This window comes from Tachypleus tridentatus, chromosome 8, assembly GCF_004210375.1.
Source record: "Tachypleus tridentatus isolate NWPU-2018 chromosome 8, ASM421037v1, whole genome shotgun sequence".
Taxonomy (NCBI): domain Eukaryota; kingdom Metazoa; phylum Arthropoda; class Merostomata; order Xiphosura; family Limulidae; genus Tachypleus; species Tachypleus tridentatus.
In genome coordinates, this window is record NC_134832.1 from 110,720,197 (window position 1) to 110,746,110 (window position 25,914).

Sequence of the window (25,914 nt, forward strand, 5' to 3'; positions counted from 1 at the left end):
ACGAGCATGTTTGATAACGGAAATTTGAACCCTCGACCCTCATATTGCGAGTCGAACACCTTAATCACCTGGCTATGCAAAGTACCAAGAGCATGTCACCAACATAGGTAGGGCAGTATTCAATAGAATGTTACATTATGATATTGCGCTTACGAATATTATCAGTGGACCCATTTCAAACGATGTAAAAGAGGCTCATCGCATAATAATATCTATACTTACACTATTTTCACAATTAAGACAACACCTACTGTGTATAAAGTATTTCCCAGGTTACAGTAAGATCTATCTGATACAGACAATGATTAGTAGGACTCACCAGTCTAAAACTGGTCTCCATTATTTTTCACCTTAACTTCAACACTTAGGCGTCAGTAGAGTTCATATTTTGCATTAATTCTGTCAAGATAAACTTATAGGATGCAGCTCTATCTAAAACAATTAGCAACAAAAAGTCCCGTATTCTGACCTGCTTGTCTGAACCAGGACCATCATTTCACACAAGATTAGGGAAGGGGACAAAAATAAGAATGATCTTGAGTGGGTCTCTCAAATTCATTTGGAGGTTCCACTATAGCATAATTTGTCAATATGTGTTAATTTAGCGTGACTAGAAATGTTTCACAGAAACTGCCATTTTAAGATTCCTCCTTTCCTTGTGAGGAGGAAGCGTCTCTTCCTATAGACCCTAAGTTATACCCTTCTTCTAAGGAATACATCGAATATTATCAAAGCTCAATCACTTCTTAGTATATATACACATTGAAATACCCTTTTATTGGATTTATTTTATAGAGCTTTAGTGAGAGTTCTTCTGATTTTTTTTTATTTACAGCATATTTCAAAGTGTGTATGTACTAAGGAATGACTGAGCTTTGGCTAAATTAGATCTATTTCTCAGACATCCAGTGATCTTTATTTTAATTATAATATTATCTATATTAGAGATGAGTGTGAGTAAGTTTGTTGAAATACCTTCTACAATCATCTCATTAATGTTTCATTTATAAACCATTCCACTCTTAAGGTTTGTGTGCTCTTTCCCTCAGAACAGCCTAGCTCTTACTGTCAGTTAATCGACTTGGTGAACACTAAAGAACATTGCTCAATGATCTTCGCATATCATTCGAGGTGGTTTTAAAATTGAAAGCTTTAATGTTCTCAAACCTTTGCTAATATGGCTTGAGTGTTTTTTTGTGTTTTTTACGTAAACAAATTAGAATTACCCCTTATATTCCAAACATAATGACTGCAATTATAAAAACAATATAAGTTTCCAATCTCATTTGAAAATAAACAGGAACATCCAGAAAAAGTTTGAAGGCTATGGTATACACTTCTAATTATACAGGAAATACTAAACTGAACAGTGTATCCAGCAATTCAGAACATTGTTTGTCTGTATGTCTAATATCATACCGGGATATGGAGATGCATCTACTCTACAGTTAAGAAGAACCGCAAAAAAATAGTACTATGTACAGGTGACAAAGTCAAAAAGTACAGAAACAAAATAGTGATGAGGACGCAACACTATAGAAAAAATCCCCACATAAATAACAAAGTTTTTCCAAGATTAACTTTTACCTACGACCAAAATATTGAATTTCCGTCAGTTCCGTGAATTCAGGATTGAATAAAAGTATTTAGTGCGCTATGGAGTCTTGAAATGGTTTATAACCATAAGCTTGTAAGATTGAATCAATATTTACTAGTTACTATGTACAGATTTTTTAATGGAATTTTTTTATTTTCTGTACTTTTTGATATTAACGTCCCTGCATCATGCATAATTTTTGCAAATTTATTTATTAGTTGTTCCTCTCCTGTTTTTTTTAGGAACTTTCATTGAAGTAGGCCGATAAGTTAACATTTGTTTTATTTTTATAATTCAATAGTAACATACGTTGTTAATATCATATCAGTTTTGTCAATTTCTCTAATTTTGAATTACACTGGATGCAAGTTAAGCTGGAATGGTTCTTCCAGAACGATAAAAATACTCCGGAGCACTGGAAGATACTCAGCGAACTCACATTTTCCAACTTTACCCCAACTCACTGCTTGCGCATTCAGTCGACTCCAAAACATACTAGGATCATGTCAGTTGATAGGAATGACATCATGCGGCCATAAAGTATGGTACCACGCATACACACAACTAGCAGGCTCGGTCGCATTGAAAATTTAAAAAAATACAGATCACTATATATGCAGTGATATACTGTATAATGACTTTTTGATAATTAAGAAAATAGTGTTTTAACTTCAAACATCAATAACAAGTCCACAGGTCTGTAAATTACATAAATATTGGGTGTGCTTGATACATTGAATATTAATTTATATTATTCTCTTTTTCTTTCTTTCTTTTTACTGAAACTGTCTTTGCAGATATGTTTGTGCAATGAAAAGTCAAAATGGTCGTTATACAAATTCCTTCGTTGATACAGCGATAATTCTACGGATTTTCAACGCTAAAATCAGAGGTTCGATTTCCCTCGGTGGACTCAGCAGATAGCCCGATTGGCTTTGCTATAAGAAAAATACACACATACACACTCGTTATATAAAATCATTTTGTTTTGCCACCTAGCAACCAGAAATGAAACTTATTTATGAAACATGGAAATTAACGTAACGCCTTGCTGAGTAGAAGTTTTCTTTTAGAAGAACATAATAATATTACTGTAATGAAAACTGAGACACACTCGATAATGACAATTAGGTGCTCAAATAAGGCTGCAACTCGACATTAGGAGCTACTGTAAGATTAAGAGATTGAAAGTAATTGCCCTTTTTTCTCGGCTCCTTCGTACATACTAAACACTATAGTGCTTAGTGAGAGGCTGTTTATCTTGTTTGTTGTAATACTTAACAAGAATGTATATATTTTTGAAGCTATTATTCACTTAGCGATTCTAATTTTCACACAATAATGTAAATTTAAAGTGAAGATAATAAACTTCGATTTTAAACATTAACAATAATGTACATTTAGTCATGAAGCTGCACAGCTTGCGAGTCTAGTGTTTGTTTCTTGAAGTTTACGCAAAGCTACACGAGGGCTATTTGCGCTAGCTGTACCTAATTCAGAAACTTATGACTAAAGGGAAGGAAGCTAGTCATCACCACCCACTGCTATATCTTGAGCTACTTTTTTAACCAACGAATAGTGGGTCTTACCGTTACATTATAACGCCCCCACAGCTGAAAGCATAAACATTTTGGTGTGACAGGGATTGGAACCCGCGACCCTCAAATTACAAGTTGAACGTGCTAACCACCTGACCATGCCTGGCCGTGAGTCTACTGTTTAATGATAATCTGCATGTGGTATAAAATTATTAATTTTAATGAAGATTTATATGTGGTCTGAAAACTGCTGAATTTGGGGTTCAAATACTGTAAGTTCATTCAAGATTGTTCGTTTTGCATGTAATTATAATATTTTAAGTGCAGATTAAAATAACAAACATAATAATGCTAAATGGTTTAACATATTTGCTTGCTGAATCACACCTTTAGTTCAGAATAATCACATTTCAGTTTCAATGAAGAAATAAATGATAAGGTTGATAGGTTCATTATGGGTTCAGACTCAGTACGATCAGCCGAAAATGGTTGTCGGATAAATCTGCTCAGATACTTATAAATCATTTCATCATTTAAAATATGTCGATGAAGTTTTTTTTACATTTTCAAATCAAAAGTAGTTTCTTCAGTTTATCACAGTATAAATAATAAATATTTGTGTGTATATATATGATAGTTGTGTTATACCTAAATACTAGACCAGGTATTGGCAGGTGGCTAAATTTAGTCGACGCATAATCCCAGAGTCGCGGGTTCGAATCTCCGTCGCATTGTGGAAGCGTCATAATGAGAAAGTCAATCGTACTAATCGTTGATAAAAGAGTAGCCCAAGAGCTGGCGGTAAGTGGCGATGACTTGTTGCCTTTTCTCTAGTCTTACACTTCTAAGTTAGATACGGCTTGCGCAAATAGCCCTCGTGTAGCTTTGCGCGAAATTCAAAACAAACCGAAGTTAAATAATGTAATTTGAATTTAATTAAGAAGCTTGTTACTATACTTATAGAACTGCAAGTAGTTATGAATTGTTTTATAAGATGAAAAACAAATCTATCGTCGTACTTTTTTCTATTGATATCTATGTATGAGAAGAACTTAAATTTCTCACCCTTCTAATTCCCTAAATTACTGTTGTTGTTGTTTTAAAGTTAATTACCACAGGATTGCCGGGTATGAAGGATAAGTTGTTGAAATATTTAGTTTTTAGATTTTAGTTTAGCAGTATTTTCAGAATTTTTATTATATTTAACCGGTTATTTACATTTGAAACTATGACTGCACACTCAGTTCCCCGCTAGTACAGCGGTAAGTCTACGGATTTACAACCCTGAAATCAGGAATTCGATTCTGCCTTGGTGGACTCAGTGACTGTTATAAGAACACACACACACACACGGCGGCATAAATTGTGTTTCAATATATGCGAGAGGCGGAGCATAAATAGGCCATTGTGTAGCTTCTTGCTCAACAATAGATAAACACAAATTTTAAAATGTTGTACAGAAAAGTAAATCTTCAATGGATGTTTACAAATCTATACAAGTCCAAGATTTAGCGTTTTTTAGTATTTAGTGCACAATCGTACATACAATTGTGAAAGGTAGTAAAGGTCCCTGGTGGTTTATTAGTAATTATGCAGAGAACTTTTATTATTATTAATGACGTTATACTCTTTTGGCATTCTAAATTAACATATTCTCCATCTGCATTTTTAAGAACAATGTTACTAGAACTGTTGATGCTCATGATTTTACGTCTATCTGTCACTATCACTCCACCAGGCTGTTATTGAAATTAATACTATGATTAATGTAAAAGAATGATTTATAACCTTACTGTAAAATGGGAGAAGAAGATGTTTATCCCTGTATACCGATAGCTCATATTGTCATATGATATATCTATCAACCACATTTATAAATTTAAAATTATCACAAATACCTGTAGTACGCATTCAGATTGTTTCTTGAAATAGAACACTAACGCTGTCTTTTCCACATTAATAATTAGATAAAATGTTAGTTGAGTTTGGACAAATAAATGATTAAAAGCATCTTGAACTCGGTTTACTATAACTATTACACGTATGGTGGTTATTGTATTAGGCTCACACATGTGTGATTTTAGTTGTAGCGAACAAATGGCGTTGACATCTAATGGTGATATTAGTGGTACTTAGTACCAAACAAACTTGCCTGAAATTAATTATTCTCTACTATTAGAAAACTTCTTTCTCTATTTGCATTTGCTTGAAATTTTTTAATATATCTGCAAAGTGTAATTATGCATTGATTGATGTAAACCAAGGTGAGCATATAAATCCATTAAATCAACATATATTTCTTCTTGGATTTTCTGACTTAAGTAGAGGTTTTCGGATTGTAACCCTTACGTAAGTCGGGAACTGTCTGTACTGTAAGTTATCATGAGCGCTCGTAGAAAATGGGTATTTGCTCCTTTGTATTTAAAAAAATTGCACGAATTATGATGCAAACTTAACATCACAGTTAAACAAAATATTTTTAGTAGTTTTGTTTAAAACTATAAATTTGTATTTGTATTTAAGTATATGTAACACATATTCTTTTGATCTATTGATCTCCACTGTAAAAGTTGATCCTCCAAATACATGCGTAACCCCCTTGAAAATATTGCTGAGGGGATCATATACGTTATGTAAGAGGAAAGTGGCGAATTATGTTTTAAAAATACGTCATGAATTTTTTAAACGACCCATATAGTCGAGGGAGCGGAGATTTTAGAAAACGCGCGAACGCTAATTGCAAAATAGAGGTTATAGTGGTGTGGTTGTGAGATGAAATAAAAGTTAATAGTGACCTTGCTTTTATCTTATAATGAAAATATATTGAAATATTAAGTAAAATAGTTTGAAACACATTTCACAGGTTACCTTATTTGACTTTAATTATTAGAAGTGCCAAAATGGTTTTGGTCTCTGTAGACGTAAGTATGAACTTTTCATAGACAGATAGAGTGGGAGTAGGATACCATCATGTGATTTGTGACCATAGTGTGTAAATCATTTCGTGAATGTTTGTGTGCGCCTGTAGTAGGAACACACATAAATAAATGATTATGATTGGGCTGTGCTCACTTACCAGTACTATTTAGTTAATTTCTACTACAGCATTAATATTAACTTTGAGGACAAAAATGTGTTTAAGTCAAATAAAGAATAATGATATTTTGCTTACAAATAGAAAAAAAAAAAATTGAAATGACGCAACAAGAGTAATCTATTGAGTATTGTGAATTGGGCAGCTGAGTTATTTGGAGACACTTATGAGATGTGGAAAATGTTTATATATATATATATATATTCAAGGTAAATATATGCCTTATAAAAGAAAAGGATAGCTCTAAGTAAAAACCAGGTTGGCTCATAAAGAGTGTGGGAGAATATTAAAGAAAAGCACAATAAATTTAAGAAATTTAAATTGACTGGTATGATGGGAGATTCAGATGATGAGAAAGTTGGTGAAACATGAAATTAGAACATAAAAGAGAATGTATGAGAAAAGGTTGGCTAAAAATGTAAAAATTAACAGCAGAGACTTTTTAAAAATATATATTAAAGGTAAACAAAATGTTATGATGGGAATAGGGCCCTTGAGAGATGATAAAGGAAGACTTGTATCTGATTATTATGGGAAGTTTTAAAGGATGAGGCACTTCTTGGCCAGTTAATATTTCTCCAATGGTTTTGAAAGAAGTTAAACATTGGATATGTCACCCACTTGCAACTAGTTTTTCAAAGGGAAGGAATTTGAAGGTTGGAAGTTAGCTAATACTATTTTTGTAAAGGGTGCTGATAAAATTTGTCCTGAGAGTTATTAGTTTTACATTAGATGTGGGAAAAGTTTTGGAAATTGATAAATGATACTTTGTAAAGCCATTTAACAAAATTTGGAATTTTATAAGATAGTCAGCATGAACGTACTAAGGAAAAAAATTTTGCCTTTCAAATACTTTGACAATGTTTATAAAAAGATTACTGCTTATGTTGATGAGGGTAAGGTTGTAGATTTGGTGTATCTATATTTTCAGAAAGTATTTGAAAGGTGCCACATAAAAGTCTTGTAAAAAAACAACTAAGTGTGGGGGACAAGTTATCAAATTGGATACAAGAGTGGCTAGATGGAAGAAAGCAGATGGTTGTTATAAATGAAATTCAGTTAAATTAATGTTGCAAGTAGGGTACCTCAGGACTCAATATTAGGATCTTTGATCTTTTTTATTTACATCAGTGACACAGATGAGGGAATAGTCAATAAGTACTTAAGATTACAGATGATATTAAAGTAATGGGTGTTGCTGGCTGTGAAAAGGATGCTGCCAGTTTACAAAAGGAGTTAGATAATTTAGTGAGTTAAACAGTGAAGTGACAGATAGGTTTTAATTATAATAAATGCAAGATATTGCATTTGGGTTATCATACTTTTAATGGGAATAACTTTAACGGTGTCATGAAAGGAAGGGATCTTGGTGTAATGGAATAACCAAGATGGACCTTGCTGTTCCAAAACATTACATTATGTTATTAAGTAGAACAGCTTTAGAAAGTGAATATTGGTATCACCAAGTTGATGATAATAACATAGATCAACTTAATATTTATGTAATTTGTGGTAATTACTATTAGAGCACAACCTTGAATGAGTTGCATGTTGATATAGTATTAATTCTTTTTAAACCTTAGCCTTGTTACTGTTAAGTAACTTAAGATATCCAAGTTATAAGCTTAACGTTAAAGCACAGATTTTGATTTTAACTTGAATCTCAACACATGTAAGATGAAACTTTTGAAAAAGAAATAAATGCTGTTTTTTTTATATTCCTTAACCAATTACAAAGTCCAAGGTTTAATTCTTTGCAGAGTACAAGTAACAGTATTTAAACAAAAAAGAAAAAAAGCTTTAAGATCGGATATACATGATACAACAGAATGACTGACTACATGATTACAAGCAGTATTTCATAATCGTACTTGTAATGTTTAATTTATAAACCCATACATGCATTCAGATGTTATGAACAAAGATTATGTATTTTGAATCAGTGTTTCACATGGTAAGTAAAGTTTCCTTATTTCTGTGCTTTTGAAATAGTAGATTTATAATTTGGCTTTTGTTTACCAGTAGTAGGCCCAAACATAAATTTAATAGAGCTGTTCAAATTTCTAAATTTAAATAGGCATTTATTACTATTAATCATCATGTAAGTTTGTTCTGTTATGTGGTATGAAAATTCATTAGAAGATTTCTAGTGGCTTAAACTCTTTTCATATAAAAGAGAACTAAACATATGTGGTAAACCTGATCTTACATTTTCACTAACTTTTAAGATAAGTGAATTATTTAAAGCCATCCTATATTTTTCATGGGATTATCAACTTCATTTTTAAATTATTGTAAGGTGATGCCCTTTACCACAACTACTAGCAGTAACTAATTACATAAGCCAATCCCCATGTTAGAAAAATAAAATTATTTGAACTGAGTCTCATCTGACTTTCTAAATTTGAAATGTGTGTACCTTCATTCCACCTTTTTCTTAGTTCATTGGCACTCAGATGATATTCAGCATTGAAAATTACTTCCAGTTCTTTGTTTAAACATGGATACAAATCCCTCTACAAAACATTTCAATTTGCATCTAATGATCATTTACCAGCTAAACTGTGGTTGTAATAAGTGACATATTTATGAAATGTACAATTGTCTCATTTGTAATTCTTAATAACAAAAAAACTAATGACAATAAATACTAATAGCTTTTATATAAAAAATATAACATTTTAAAAATGTTATTTAAAAATAATTGAACTCTAAGTAGAAAATCAAAAACTTTCTAATAAACTTAAATTGCTGTTGCTGAAATTTTTTTATTCATATATTTCCAGTTAAGGTTTTTTAAACCCATATTTCACTGTGACATAATATACTTTTTGCCATTGAAATATAGATTTCAGATTACTTGTTTAAGTTCTGGAGACGAGCCTTTTCAATGGCTTTAGTTTTCTAAAACTTAAGTATTATTTGCAATTGTTATTTAATCAACTTACTGGCAATGATTGATTAGTTGCCAATGTGTGGATGCAGGTATCAGTAATAAGAATTTGTCACTTGTATTCCTTTTAGTTGTAAAATTTTAACACTAAACTAATACCTCACTACTGTTAATTGTAGAGTGCCCAGACAAGGTTATTGATCAAAGGAGGGAGGATTGTAAATGATGATTTAATGTTCGATGGAGATATCTACCTAGAAGATGGAATTATCAAGTAAGTTTTTTTATAATATATATTTATGATTGTAATTTCATGTCAACTGATGTTGAAATGCTTGTAATGCAAAATTTTATTATTTTTGTTGAATCATTTCCAGACTGCACCTGTAGGTGTAGATAATGTTTCAGCTACTGTGCTGAGAAATCATGTATGTGTAGTCTGTCAAACTTTGTTTTTATTGAATATCTGGAGAGACACCCTGTCTGATTGCTTATCACCACTGTTATTTCGCATGAGTGTAGGCAGAAGGTGTATTACACCTGATAAATTACTTCTACATTTGTATGAAACATTTTAAAATATTAAAACAGTTTCAGTAAAATAAAAATGTATCTTTTTTTTTTTTTTCAAAGTTACAACATTTTTCAAGAAAGGGCATGCCTTCAAATTATGGCTTCACCCTTGTATTCTTTGTTTCAAATTCACATTCCCTTTTGATAGATCTGTCTGTCCTGCATTATATTATACTCTACTACAGTTAAACATCGAGAAACTAACAGTGAAAGATAGTTTTTCAATTAACAATCATACCAGTTGTACTGAGCTCAAAATAAAGATTTGTCATTATTAACTCTATGAATTAAAAATATGAAAATACAGTATGTTGGTCATTTTTATACAATCATATATGGAAGTTTCTCCTTATTTTAGGGCATTGCCGAATAACTTACTATTCTGGTCTGTTTTGTTTTTTTTCCCTCCTCTTTAACAGAGAATGTATTATATTATAGAATTTGATGATAAAAGTCCACCCTGTTTACCTTAACAGACTTGTATTATACGTAAGACAAATACAATGTGAAGAATTGATTCATTGAAGGAACAAATTATTTTTGTTCCTGTAACTTTATTTTGTTTTTTATTATCTGGAGAACTGTACATTTCAAAACTTTTTGTAGGATTACCAAATTAACAATAATAACAATTTATATGAAAATCCTTTATATATTGTTTTAATGTGGTGTAGCCATAAATGTGTAAATTTGTTTGTTTTACTTTCCTTTCTATTTATAGACAAGTTGGAAAGGATCTTATCATTCCTGGAGGCACCAGAACTATTGATGCCAGAGGGAAACTAATTATCCCAGGTAATTTTTTGCTGTAAAGATAATTGTTAATGTACTGTAAAAGCTAAAATTATTCATTTGCTTAAAGTGTACACCAAAGGTTTTTATTATAGTGTTATATATGCATGTGGTAAAGCTATACTAGCTTTATATTTAATAACATGAAAAATAATCTTTTAAAGTGGCAAATAAAAAATAATGCTAGTAGAAACTGTTTGTATTTTCACATTGTAAGTAATTGTTCTTGATGAGTAAATTTTTTCTTTTACATGAAGCAATGTATTTTGTATTTGAAGATTCAGAAGATCGATATATTTAAGACTTTGTTTCTGGTTATTGCTTACATGGCATAAAAATTCAGGATATATTGAAGAGGATGGGTATTCTCCAGTTTTTCATTCATTTGCCCCAGCTGTTTATGCTTTTGGACAGACTTAGGACAGATTTATACCTTTTTTATTTTTGTTCATCATCATCCCAGAATTATTATTTTCATCTGTGCCACTTCATGTCAGGTCTTTATGACTGCTCTTTTCTGGCCAGTACATACCTAGTTTTCTCGGTTGCTTTAGCTCAATATGTTTTTTCTAGAACAAAAAAAAAAAAAAATTTTCTTGACTTACACTTTCACAACTCATCTGGCGTGTACTTCTTTTTTACCATTTTCATTTTCTTTCATCCTCCCCTCTGTGCGGATTCCTGTATGTGGTGAGTGAACCTCCCTGGGAAGGTTCTGTTCTTTCAATTTACCATCTCTGGGATCTAAACATCCCCAACATGGGTCACCACAAACAGCAAACATGTGGGTGGATGTTTAGATCCTGCTTTGGCCTTGAATTCCTGTAGACAGGTGGCATTGGGGTGGCCCCCTTAGGGTCAGTCAATGGGTCACTTGGGCTAGGGTCAACCAAGCACCAGTGTTGGATGTTTTCAACAGATGTTGTGGACATTGCATCTGATGTTGGCATTTTGGTATAGTGCTCATGAACCCCTGGTGTTGCTGCAGTGTCCTTGTTTGACATTGTAGGGTATCCCCTCCTAAGGGTCAGTGGGTACCAAAACATTCCTTTTTTATTATGGATTTTCCAAATTAACACTTAAATAAATGGTGAAAACAGTTCATAGGTAAATGACCATTTTTTGAAGATTCTGAGCAGCAATCTTCAACATCTGTAACATCTGTACCTCATTTTTTTTGTACTACATTCTCTTTTACACAAACCTTTAGAGCAAATGTCTCCCTCTTTTATTCAGAATGGTCTAGAGAGACTTGCTGGCTCTCCAATGTCAGTCAAAAAGCTTCTCTTTGGTAACCTACTGATGGAAACATCCACATCTAAACACAGTGAACTCCTCTTGCATTCAAGAGGTTACACCTCATGTTAGTTTGAATTTGTCTCAGAGTTATTGTTGAGAGGGATTTGAGGAATATCCCGAGTCAGAGATTCTTACTGATTTCTCCACCAAAGGAGTTTCTACAGTGAGGCGAATCTTTACTTGCAAAGATGGAATTATGATGCTAATCAATGTCCTCATTTTAACATTTACATCACTGTGTCTGCCTACCACCATCAAGGCAGGTTATCTTAATTGCAAAGTGTGGCCATACCTTCTAAACCCTCGGATGTTTCTTGGATGGGTGGAAATGGGCCCTCATTACATTAATTACAATAGCTCTTGCCCATCCTACTGTCATTCTTGTTCTAAGTGGTTGGAAGAAAGAGGTGCAGCTTTTGAAGATGATTCAAAAATTTACTTACTCTGAGGCTCGGAAGTTAATGTCCACCACTTTATCTCTGACATATGCTGCTACACTTCATTCCACTATTACAGTAGGAGTGCAGATGGATCTCTCTGTGCTTCCAAAAGAATCATTGTCAAACTGTATGAAAAGTCTTTTGGCCTCCATGGTTAAAGTTGACGAATCAATGTTAACACCCATCTCTGTCTCTAACATTCATTTCAGCAAACTCAAGATTCACTTTCTTTGGTTCTGGGTTCAGGCATTTCCTTGTATACATCTTCTCCTACTCCAAGATGCAAAGTAATCATTCGTTCATGCTCTCAGCCACTGAAATTTTCATTCAATGTCACAAACCTGCTCAAATGACCCAGGGCAGGATTCATGGAGGTTAAAATACCTCCCTTGAATAAAGAAAAAAGATGTGGTTGAAAACTGAAGGGTTCTCCATCCAATTCACCTACACATAAATAAAAATGGCCACCTTGATACAATGGAATTGTCGAGGTATACGTTCTAATCTGGATGACATCAAAGCACTGATTGCTTTCTACCATCCTGTATGTCTTTCTTTTCAGGAAACATTTCTGAAACCTGCCAATACAGTCTCCTTTTGCCAATTTTCTTTGTGCAGAAATGGCAGGTTGTGTGATGGGTGAGTGCATGGATTGGTAGAGCTGTTGGTTGATCAGCATACATCCCACACTGTCTTTGCCACTTGACATATCCTTGGAGGCCATACCCATCTACGTTTCCTTTGGTCGTAACATCACTGTTTGTTTCTGTACCTGTACCTGTCTCCTGAAGAGACTTATGATCAATCAGACCTTGATGCTCTTATTGAACAGCTGCAATCTCCCTTTTCAATTCTGGGAGACTTTAATGAATGCAAAACTTTCTGGGGAGGTATTGATATTAATGGGAGGGGTTGCTCCATAGAGCATATGTTCTCAGATCACAACCTTTTGTTTTTTTTTTCAATACTGGTTTTTATATTTATTGATCTCTGTTTGCTCTCCTTTATTTTCTTACTTTTCATGGAGGGTTGACAATCACCCATGAGGCAGTGATCATTTTCTTAATTTTGAGAGAAACTGACCGTGGTCAAAGCCCTGGTGGAAGCTGCCTGGCCCTTTTTCATTGCTCTTGCAGAACTTGATCCTGTCATTGTCTGTGAGCCATCAGTAGATGACTGTGTGGCAGCAGTGGCTGACTGTATAATACAGGCAACTGCTCAATGTATTCCTAAAATCTCAATAATTTTTCCATGATATCCTCATTCATAGTGGAATCCTGCATGTCACATGGCATGGAAGGCTCAAAAACAGGACTGGGATATGGGATACTGCCCTTCCTTTCACTAAGCCTCTGGAGGATCCCAAGATTCCTTCAAACTACCATTCAATTGCTTTGACGAGCTGTTTCTGTAAGACCTTGGTTCCTTGAATCAAAAAACCTCCTCTTACCTATCCAACACTTCACCATGGACCACCTGATTTGATTTGAAACATAAATCAGAGAAGCCTTTCTCAAATGACAACATCTTTTATCATTATTCTTTGACTTTGAGAAGGCTTATGGTACTACATGAAGGTATGGTATTTTGCGAGAGTTCCTTTTATGTGGGTTACTCATTCATGTGCCCATTTTTATTAAATATTTAATGGACAGGTGATTCTAAGTACATGTGAGTTTGATGCCTTCCTGTTCTTTTCTGTAGGAACTTGGAGTCTCTCAGGGCTGTGTTTTGAGGGTCACTTTTCAGTATACAGACTAATGCCATCACTGAACAACTCTCTCCTACTGTTGCAAATGGGCTCTATGTTGATGACTTTCACATCTCATGTCAGTCGTAGAACGTGAGGTATATTGGGTGGCAGCTACAGACTGTTTTCAGTTGTTTACTGAAGAGGACCACAGCAAACAGTTTTAACATCTCTCCCTCTAAAACTGTTTGCATGCACTTTAGCTGCCAGTGGGTTATACACCCCAATCCTGAACTCCATATCAGTGAAGTTGTGCTACCTGTGGTCCTGGACCGAAAGTTCTTGGGACTTATCCTTGACTGTAAGCTGACATTTATACCACACATGAAGCAGATATGAGTCAAATGTACAAGAGCATTGAACATCCTGTGTCCTCTCTTTCACCACTTTGGGAGCATATCGATGTTCTATTCTAAAGATATATTGTGCTCTTATTTAATCAAAACTTGACTATAGGTCACTGGTCTATGGCTCTGCCAGGACCTCGGCCTTAGAGATGTAGGACCCCATTCATCAACAGAGACTTTGGCTTTGCACTGGGACTTTCTGCACTTGCCCAGTTCAGAGTTTATACACAGTTTCGTTAACTTCCTCTATGCCTCCATCATTTACAACTGTCTTTACTGTATGCTTTGAAACTTCGATCCTTGCCACAGCATCCCACCTAGGATTGTATTAATTTTCCTCAGAAGGCCATGCTTTTTCAGAACAGATGATTTGCCATTGTTTCTTTTGGTCTTCGTATCCAGGTGTGGTTGGATGAATTGGGTTTGCCCTAGGACAACATTACTGTATCCACTAGTTAGCCCATCCCACCACAGCTTATTACAATCCCCAAATGTGACCTTTGTTTAAGTCATCTGAGAAAAGTAGGTACTCCTGATTGGAAGTACCATCTGTTATGTGCTGAAGACAGATGACTCTGTGGGCTTTGCCATGGTTTGTTGGGATTTGGTGGTTTTGCACAGAATCCCCTCTATAGTTTGTCTTCAATGCTGAACTTTATGCCATTTCTCTTGCAATCAAATTGCAATATTAATACTGAATCTTAGTTCTGTACTGGCCTGGAAATCTCTTCACATTAATTCTCATCTAGTTCTTTCTGATATTCAAGACCAATTGACCCATTTCTCTTAAAATCTACTTCTATCCAGTTTTACTGGATACCAGGCCATATTGATATTTGCAGAAATGGGCTTGCTTGACACCACAGCTAAATCTGTCTACTTTGGTACTGTCACTGCTGTGCTTGTTCCATACATGAACAATGGTCCTGTATTCAAGGGTTGCCTCCATGACAGTTGGAGTGAGCAATGTGAAAACAAGTATTTCTAAATAACTCTCTATTGGACTTTGGCCATCTTGCTTCTGTAAGGATCAGAAAGAGGAAGTTGTCATAATTAGACTACATATTGGTCAGTTTTTTAACTCATTGTTTTTTTTTTTATCTGAGACTGATGCACGAATGTGTTGTCTGTGTGACACTCAGGTCACAATAAGTCATATTTTACGATTCTGAATGACAGCACCATTTCAAACATGTTTTATCCCAAGGTTTATCCATGACATTAGACAATGTCATTGGTGATGATGACACTGTCCACCTTACAAATGCTTTTAGTTTTTTAAAGGCCATTAATCTTTTTAATGTTGTTATTTAAGTTTCTTATTTATAAATTAGAACTTTTTTTTTTACTGTGATTCCTTTTTAAAATTAAAGTACAACTAGTTCAATTTGAAATTAGAAAATGGCCATAAATTTAAATAATTCGAAACCAGGACTGGAAAGGCTAACTTCAAGCATCTAATGCTGATATTTGAACATACCCATTTGCCATTTTGGCAAGTTATAAAATTATGCCAAAGGAAGTCTTTTATAACTTGTGTTACTTTACTCTCTGAAAATGGCCGTGACTTCAAATAACTCAACAAGGACTGGAAAAGCCAACTTCAGGTGATTAAATCTGCAATTTGAACATACCTGTTAGTCATTTTGGTGAGTTGTGATAATTAAACTTATGCTACAGAAAGTCCTTTACAACTTGTATTATTATAGTTTCTTTCTTACTGCTGTAAACTAAATAAAAGTTTGGATTTAATGCTATTTATGTTTTTAATTTAAAAATTAAACATTATTTTGTTTTACCTTGATTCCTTTTTGAGTTTTAATAATTTTACTTTAACCTTTTATTGGATGTTTGGTGCATGTAGCCTAGTTGCTTTGTGCCAAACCAACCAACCAACCAAATCTTTTCATCTTCCATTTTTACTCATGGCTGGATCTGGATGGCATTCTATGTCCTGTACATGCTTTTGGTTGCTTAATTGCCTTCAAGGTTTCTTTCTGTTGGTTCTCTTTCCCACAGTTTCATTTCCTAGAACCACTCCACTCTTCATGATTTTTTCCTTCATCTTTTACCATTGGATTTGGCTTTTGATTTGAATGGTTTTATTCTTCATGTAATTTCTGGTATCTTCAGTCTGTTCAGACATCTTACCTTTTATCTGTATCTCACTCCCATTATACATTGGAGTTACTTCTTCCATTGAGTACTGGGACTACACTTCATACATTTATCTCCCATTATCTGCTTTGGGTAGCTGTTTCTTCCTCATTTGGGTATCATCTTTCACCTGTCACTATCCTTCACTCTTTGAATATTATACCTTCAATTTTGTTTGTATGTGTGTGTGTATATATCTTCTTTTTCATGAGCATGTCCATCATAAAAATATATTGAGGAACACATTGTCTTGAGTTCAGCGGTGCTTGTTCAGGTGTACTTAAAGTAGTCAAACTTGTACTTTAAGTCTGTAATGACTTTACATTTATAACTTCCTTTGCCACTAATGCACACTATTAAGATGAGGTGTTATACAAGATCACTTGCAGTGTCTTTTTCTTGTGATATATTTGCTTCATTAATATGTCCATTCTGGACTGTACTAATCCAGGGACTTCATGGGTAAAGCAAAAGGGGATAGTTACCTTTCCCTACTGTTTCCTAGATTGAATAAATCAGGTGAGGTCTGCTTTTCAAAATAGGGTTTTTTGTGGTCACCCATTCAACTGTCTCCAGTTTTGACATTCCTCCAAACTAACCATCAAATTATCTTTCTCGTTGTACTTGTAGCAGAGTACGAGTTTTTACCACTTTTCTAGTTCAAAACTATTGTACTGGGTTAAACTGTCAAAATTGCAGTTCCACATTTTGATTGGGATCCCTCTTCTGCCCTCACATGTGGCTGCATTTTAGATTCAGTGCTGGATCAATTAATATAAGTCATTACATGTGTATTACTGGTATTTGTTTCCTCATTCACTTAATCTCATGCTCCATTGCTAATACTTGTGATAACATTGTAAAATCACTAGAATCTGTATGTTGTAGTGCATTCTATTTTATTGTTGGCAGATTTTTTGCAATACCAAGAGCAGCATAAGTAACAATAAAAAAAAAAAAAAGAAAAGAAAAAAAAGCATTTGTTTGCTAATATTTGCTACAGGCTAACTTCACTTGAATATCTAATTTTACTAATATTTTGACAGAAATTCCAAGATTAATGCTGTGTACACCTATGTCATAAACTTATTTGTGGGATTTCCTCATTAATATTCAATAAAAAGCATGTTGACTGACTAACTTGCTGATAAATAGATGCACTATCATTGAACTGAATAATTCATTTCTTTTACTGTTTCATACTCGGTAACTAACTCGCACTTACTGGTTTTTATCTCATTGTCTACTTACTACAAAAAGTCTAAATTATTACATCATTAATGTGAGATCCCTCTAACAAACAAACATCTAAATTAAGATATTAAAAATATAGATTACAACAGTGTTTCTGTCATAATTAAGATCATGGGGAGGGGGGAAGAGGTGCAATATTTTCTTCATTAGATGAACTTTGTGCTTATTTCAGTTGCAGTATGAAGCATGTATTTAATTCTGCATACTTAACTGTGGACAGCCTAAACTAAACAGCAAGCTGAACATGCAGCCCTTACTTAATACCTATAAGACACAAACAGTTTCTAGCCAAAAATGAAACATTTCACCCATAAAGGGGCTGAATGCAGGCCACTGCTTTAGAGTTTGAATTAATTGCTTAACATAAAAAGTATAAAGATACTTGCTGGCATTTTTAGACATTTCTAGATTGTGATACTGATGGTAATAACTCACATCTGTGTCTATTCTGACATTGTTAACAGAAATAACTTTATTATAATGAAATATTTTAATTTTAGGACAACTGAATAAATTTGTTCATCCTATTTCTTGAATGGAAATATAGTTTATTTGATACAATAAAAAGCCTTCATGTACAGAGTAAAAAGAACTGTGATATTGTTTATTTTAATAGCTATTGGTATTCTTCATGTGTAGAAACTGGTTTCTGATGATATTGTAAGATTATATCTTTTATATGTTTATAAGAAAACAAAAAGAGAGGAAAGCAGAAGACTAGTCTAAGTGAGAAAATGTAAACAGAGGTTAAGAAATTCTTATTTTTATAATTACTAAAGTAAAGCTTCTAAAATGTTGTATTATAGCTGAATGAAAATCAGTTCTTTAATGGTTGAATCTGGAAATTGTTAAAATGAGATACAGAATGTGGAATTTGTGTAAGATTGTAGAATAGGGAACTGAAAGATTTTAAGCTTGATAAAATAAAAATTTGACTTGAAGCTGTTGTGTATTCTTATGCCAAGCATAAAAAGACAAAGATAAAACTGGACCTTTAGAAACTTCGGTGAGATTCTTAATTTTTACTGATGGAAAAAGTTAAGGGATTAAAAGGTTTTTACTGTTGAGGAAAAGGATGGAATTGCTAATTAGAGTAATTAATATTTGTTTAAGAGAAGTTTTATTGGGAAAACAATTGGAGTGTCAAACTAAAGCTTATGGTCTTCATTAAATTGTAAGAAATAAAAATTGACAAAATTTTTGGTAAAGATATTTAAAGATATCGTATTAGCACTTAATTTCTTATTAAAAATGTTTAAATTCTGAAGAGCATGCAAAGATAATTTTAAGTTTTATCTGGAGAAAATTAGTCTGATTTTGGAGAACATTCATAATATATTATGAAGCTGGTAGTTAAAAACTAATTGTCAGGATGATATGAGGATTGTATGGATTTTCTTGTTAGTATTTTATGTGAAGAAATCTTGGTTGATGTTGTGCATTCAATCGTTCAGAAAGATTTTGATGAAGTTATGCACCACAGATGAATTGAAAAGATACCTGTTTTTAGTATCAGTAAAGAATATTAACAGTTGGTCTGAAATTGGTTTTATTTTTAGTAACTGATGGAAGATCTTAAGTAACAAATGGGCATTTTTCATATTGAATGTTAATGTGTTTCTTAAATATGTTTATTAGACATTTGTTGTTGGTTGGTTTTTTTTTTTTTTACTGACATTACAGTTCCTTAAATTTTCTGAAGCACTTGTACATACCCATATTCATTGAAAATGGGAATTTTTGGAAATGATTCGATATTTAGAAGTGTAGGATTATTCATCTAAGATTGGCTTTCTTATGCTAATGGCTATAAACTTGTATCATTCTGGCCTTGTGAGTAACCTGCCTAGGAAGGACTAAGCCCCCCTCGAGAAGGTGGCATACATGCTTATAAAATGTTGACTGGATTAGTTTTTCCTTTCCCATAAATGTTAGTTTGAATAGTCTCCAACATATGTAGCATTATATTATGATATATTGCACTTTCAATGATTTGTTTGAGTAAGGAGTAGTAAATCACAGTTCACTTTTTTTGTTGTGTGTGGTCATGTGCAGAAGCCTCTCACCCCAGCAACTAAAGGACAGGAAAATTGTGAGCTGGCCAGTTGGTGTCAAAACATGCATGATTACTGGGAATAAAAAAATTGTTTGTTTATTCATTTCTGTTTGTTGCTTTCCTTCTTTATTTGTTTGATTTTAATTTTTAGTATAACATTTATGTAATGTGCATTTTCTGGATACTTTTGAATTTATTTGTGGATGTTATCATATCTGAATTCTATGCGTACATAAATAGAACTGTATAGTAATCTTTAAGAAAATAAAACTGCATGGGACATCTTTCAAAGAAGAACAGGTTTTAACATTTGAGTAAGAAACAAGGTTGGTCAGAGTTAAAAATTGTTTTTTATCGTACTTGCTTTTGTTTTAGGTGGCATTGATACCCACACCCACTTTCAACTTCCTTTCATGAGTACTAGATCAGTTGATGATTTTTACCATGGAACAAAGGCTGCATTAGCTGGAGGAACTACCATGATAAGTATGTATACAAATAATTTCTTTTGATTAAATTGAAAGAAGTGTTTATAAAGTGATCATTTTCAGAATGGCTAAGACATTTGTTGGAGATTCTAATGATATTGGAAATAAATTAATGCATTATAGAAATACAGTAACAGATGAAAAATGTTAAACAAAACGCTTCACATGCAGAAGTATATATACATAACAGCAAAATTAACTATGGTGTTACCTCAAAACTTAATGGACAAAATGTGGTCAGGAGTATATAATACTAGAGTAGAAGTCAGCTTGAAGAGAATTTTATTTCAAATCCATTTTAGTTTTTGAAACTTACTGGTCTAGACAACCTTCAGACCAGTTAGGGTTGTTTGGAATAAATGGTAGTTGTTAATATTTAAATGAATAAGTTACTTATCTAATGAAAATTGTAAACTTGGTGCTATGTTGTTCTAGATGAGATATCACACTAAAAAACTCTACAGTTTAACAAAAAGTGATTTTATCAAGGAATGTCAGGAACATACCATGACTCCCTTTGCTTTTCTATAATTCACTCACAGGTGGCCACCTTGACAGGAACTTTGAAATGTTGTTTTACATTTGTTTTGGTTGTATTTGAAATTGGCTTCTTTCTTTGAAGACTTCATGCCTACTTTGTCTTGAGTGCTCTTCTTTGACACAACGTTAAAGCAACAAAGTTAAGATTGCTTAGCCAATCCAGATCTATAACTTACATTAACTGGCATCTAAGTCTGATGTACCAAAATATGCAGAGTGTTAATGGCAGTGGAATTAAAATATTTTAAGTTGCAATCTGTTACCTGTTACAAATTGTGATAGGTTTGAAGGTATAACAAACACTATTAATAAACAGTGTGTGCAGTCTTGATTATTACATCCCTATATAACTCGGAACATGATGCTTCTGGACATTCTATAACTTGTACTCTGAATGTGTCAGTATGAATTAGATTCCTAGACTGCCTTAGAATTGCACCATAGTAGTGCATTTGAATTGGCCAGTGATAACTTCATTTGTCTTGGACAAACGGAAACCACTTATTTCAAATAGAGCTTGTAAAGTTAAACATTGCTAGAAAATTAAATGTTATAAGAAGTCTTAACTTTTTAAGCTTTTGTTTATAAAAAATATTCCTCTGTAGGTTTTACTTCTTATATGCACTGTAAGTGATTTGACATTCTGTATGTGCCCTAACATCTCCTTTGCTGATATTTTTGTATTAGTATTGTAGCATCTATAAAATCATGAAAATTTGTAGGCTTTATAGATATTATAGCTTTAAAATTTAACGAGCTTTGAAGGGGTTTGATAGACAACTAAAGTTGCTAATGAACCTCTATTTCTCTTCACTCTTCATGCATAAACAAAGAGTCATCTTTAAAGTGAGTTTTTACAGATTGTTTAATGAAAATAAAAAAATTAGATAGCATAATTAAGCTTAAATGTAGGGATAAGAACATTTAATTCATGGAATGATGATTAACAATCATGGGAAAGATGTGTACTATGCATGACTAATGAAAAGCCTCAAAACACAAGACATCCTGTAGAAGTGTGAGAGTTAGAGCTGAAAGCAGGAAGATAGAAACTGAAAACAACAAAATGAGATGTAAAAACTTAAACTATTGATTAAAACTGTAGCTACTGTAAACTACTACACTTGAAGGAACAAGGCTGTGATGAAAGTAGCTTCTTTGTGAAAAATTGAAGTTTAACTGTACATTACTTGGAGAAATATTGCCAATACAGAATGGAAACCTTTTCAGAGCTTGTACTATAGGATAAAAAAATTCAAAGTAAATTTTGCTTCAGTGCAACTATGTTTTCTAAAGGTTTTAAAACATTTTCTAATGACTTGTTCCCATTTTTACTCCATTGATTTTTTGTCCTTTTGTGTTGTTTTCATAGCTACAATTATGTTTTACACATATTTAGTGGAGTTACATCATTAAGCCAGACAGCAAATAGTCTTGTATAGATGTTTGCATTTTTTAAGACCTTTTAAAAATCTTAATTTGTTAGTTAAGGATTTTAATACAGAACCACTGCAACAGACAGGTTTAACAGCCATCACTTTGACATCATATTGGGAGACAAAGTACACTTGCCTGTGGTCATTTATGTTTACCTCCTCAGGTTTCTCCAGTTGTGGCCATACTTCTTATGAGTGTAAACTGCATATGAGCACCACACCTTGTGAATGTCTAGCAACTCGGATGAAGGTCAGAACATAATTTAAACAATTTAGGGTGGGTGAGCACAGAGAAAGTATTATAGTAGAATCCAGTATTTACATGTGTAATATTTATATGTATGTACACACTTCATTTGATGGTGTAGTTTCAAGTCACCTGAGTATCTATATTTACTCATATCTGTAATTTATAAAAACTGTTTTGTTTTTTAGTGAACTTTGGTATGTGATATACCATAAACTTGTATAATGTCTTTATTTTCTTCCTTAGTAAAGTTCATATTAAATTTTTGATTGTTACTGATTTCTCAGTGAATTTTTTTTGATCATTCCTTATTTTTGATATTATTTAGTGGACTTTGTATTGGAACCTACCACATCTTTGCTAGAATCTTATGAAAAATGGAGAGGTTGGGCTGATGAGAAAGTTTGTTGTGATTATGCTCTTCATGTTGCTGTGATCTCGTGGAATGATAACATGAAACGAGATATGGAAATACTTACAAAAGAGCATGGTTTGTAGTTGATCAGAAATTAATAAGGATACTTAAAAGGATTATTTTGTCATTTTTTCAAGACTAAGTGATAAAACAGTGATTTAATTGTAAATTGTTATTTTCTGCTTTTAAAAATGTTTAAATTATTAAACAAATCCTGCTGATAGCAGAGTGACACTGTTTTATTTTTTGTGTATTTTAATAGAACAAATGTTTTGAAATTTTAATTTTGTATGGTAAAATGCAAATGGAAGTGGTTAAGTTGTTATTATGGTAGACTTTGGCTACAAAGATTTTCTCTGCTAAAGTTTGCATACAATTTTTTTTATCTTGTTAATTTAGTCTTAAGTTACTGACAGTAAAAAGGAATATATATTGTAGAGCATTCATGGAAAGAACATATGATTTACAAATAATTTAAATTTCTTTATAGTGAGCTTATACAAAATATTTTTGTCATAAATGTCAACAAATGGATCACACCAATTATTATTCTGTTTTTAAATAAAAATTTGATAATAAAACCACAACAAGCAACATTTATTATCCTTAACTTTAAGCACTACTGCTGCCTATTACTTTGGGGTAAATCTAAGGACTCTTAACTCTAAAAAATGGGTTTTAGTGGTTGATTTGGGTTCATTGGACAGCTTTGTGCTTAACAGTAAACAAACAACTGCAAATTCTAATAATTTACTAGTAGATTTTTAGCTTGAACTGACAGGTTATAATAGCATCAAATAAATATAAAATGTTTCTGTAATTAAACATTAAATGAGAAAACATAAAATTATTTTAATTAATAAAAATAAATAGATTAATATATTAACATATTTGCATATTTGTAAAACATGTTATGTTGTGTGAACTGCATTTAACAAGTACTTCAAATAAAAATAAAATCAATTATTAAAATAGCTTATTATTCACTGTAAAATTTGGGTGAGGAACAGAAAGCAAGATTAATATTCACTCTCTTACTATTTATTATAAGAGAATATTAACAGATTATAAACACAGAGTAGGAAGTATAATTACCTTATCATATAACAAGGTATTTGTAATACTGGTTGTATTTTCAAAAATATCCAAATATTTTCATTTCCTTTTTAAAATTATTTGCATTCAAGGAGTAGTGAGCCATCTTATTTTATGATGCTAGAATATCTTTCGTATGGAGATAGCTATCAAGTTTATAATATTCAGAGAAAGTGTAGAAATGAAATCCTGGTAGGTCAATTCATGAAACACTTATCTTAAAAAAAAAAAAAAAATTCTTACTCTAGTTAAGGGAGTTTAGTTATTACCTGCCTTGGAATGTTATATATTATGAATGAGCTTGCTGAGAAAAGTTCTTCTATTTATCTGTAGTGCTGAAATAAATGTCATTTGACAGTTTAATATTTAAGAGTATTTATGCACAAAGAATCTGTCATTTCTTTCAACATTTGCAGAAACACATGAATGTAAGACTAATAGTCAAAGTGGATAGCTAGTTCTTAAAGACTTCAGCATGTTTCAGGTGGAAGGATTTATTTACCTTGTTAGCTAGAAAAACAAGGCTATTGAAACTTAAAAATGTTTTTTAGGAAAATGAAAGGTGTTATAACCTTTAAAGTTTAAGGTTTATATTACAAAAAAAAGTTAAGATAGCTGTATTTAAGGCAGTAAAAAGACTAGTTATGAAAAGATTTATTTCCCCAGAAAAGTGATAATGACTAGCAACGAAAGCTAGAGTATTTGTGATTTTTAAGAAATATTGATAACAATGCTTGACGGTCAATAATTATTTCAAATGAAAGAGAAAAATTCAAATGTTTGTCTTTAAAATGTTTTTCTTTCACAAGGGGAATCAATTTTTTGTGTGAAATTTTATTTGAATTACCATTTTGTATTGATTAAATATATTTTTAAGGTTTTTTAAAGAGAATTGATAGAGGTTTTATCTGCTGTATGTCTTGTAATTCTAAATGCTGAAGAATCTCTAAGATTGGAAGACCAAAATCTTGTCATTGTTTAACTAGTGTTCACTGTTTGTAAAATTTTTATTTGTTTTCAGTTATGCTATAAATTTACATTGAGAAGGGACAGTCAACTTAATGTACATTATTTAACTGTTAGTTAGTTTTTTTGTTTTTTTTTCAGTAAACTTTGAAATGAGATATCCAGTATTAAAATAAAAGACAATTTTAATGTATGGCTAAATTGCAAATGAAATGTGAATTTGATATAGGCAACATTTAGTGTCTAATTAATCCTATTGGTTTATCTTATGTTCCTGTTTCAAGGTGTTTTAAAACAGTAAACTTTCTCAGCCAATTTAGAAAAAACTATTATAATTATAATGGCAAATTTTCTGTGAAATTTACAATTTAAATTTGTTAAGAACATAAATTTTTTGATTTCCAAAAATTATGATGGATAAAAATAAACTAATTACTTAGATTGCTTTGACTCTGATTCATACATTTTAAGATCTTGCATGAAGGTATGTGTTCATTTAAAGAATATATGTACCAAGAGTAATGTATCTTTGAATGTACAAAATTGCTCAAAGTTAAATCTTGATCATTCACAAATTTTAGCCTGTGAAAAGAAAGCAGAAAGAAAAAATTGTACATTTTCATTTAAAAGTATAAAGTCAACATCAATGATAATATAATAGCTTCAGTAGAATAAGTTTTTGTTTTTTTTAAAAAGTTTATAATTTGTTTAATTGCAGATAGGATTATTAATATATATTTTCTAATATAAATATTTATTCAAAGAGTCATTAAGGACTGTTTTAAAAAAATTGCATACTCTTAATTTTAAAACATGAACCTTGTTTACTGGGTAATTGTTAACAAATAATTGGTGGTAACAAGCATAAGAGTATTTCATCCTACAATATTTTGCTGTTGAATTAAATCCTTTTAACAGATGATATACATGCAACAAA

The 25,914-nt window shown here is 32.3% G+C and overlaps 1 protein-coding gene across 7 annotated transcripts in view; it reads left to right on the plus strand.

The window, feature by feature from the left end:
• LOC143223208 (dihydropyrimidinase-like) overlaps positions 1 to 25,914 on the plus strand; it is a 105,649-nt gene that overhangs the window by 38,967 nt on the left and 40,768 nt on the right. For 5 of the 7 annotated variants that reach the window (XM_076450817.1, XM_076450819.1, XM_076450818.1 and 2 more), the window contains 4 exons: positions 9,302 to 9,396; positions 10,417 to 10,490; positions 20,166 to 20,276; positions 22,830 to 22,991. In XM_076450817.1, the coding sequence (XP_076306932.1) occupies positions 9,302 to 9,396; positions 10,417 to 10,490; positions 20,166 to 20,276; positions 22,830 to 22,991 (442 nt within the window). Of the gene's footprint in view, positions 1 to 5,857; positions 6,057 to 8,141; positions 8,184 to 9,301; positions 9,397 to 10,416; positions 10,491 to 20,165; positions 20,277 to 22,829; positions 22,992 to 25,914 lie in introns of those variants that run through there. The other 2 variants (XM_076450823.1, XM_076450822.1) reach the window with 2 other exon arrangements.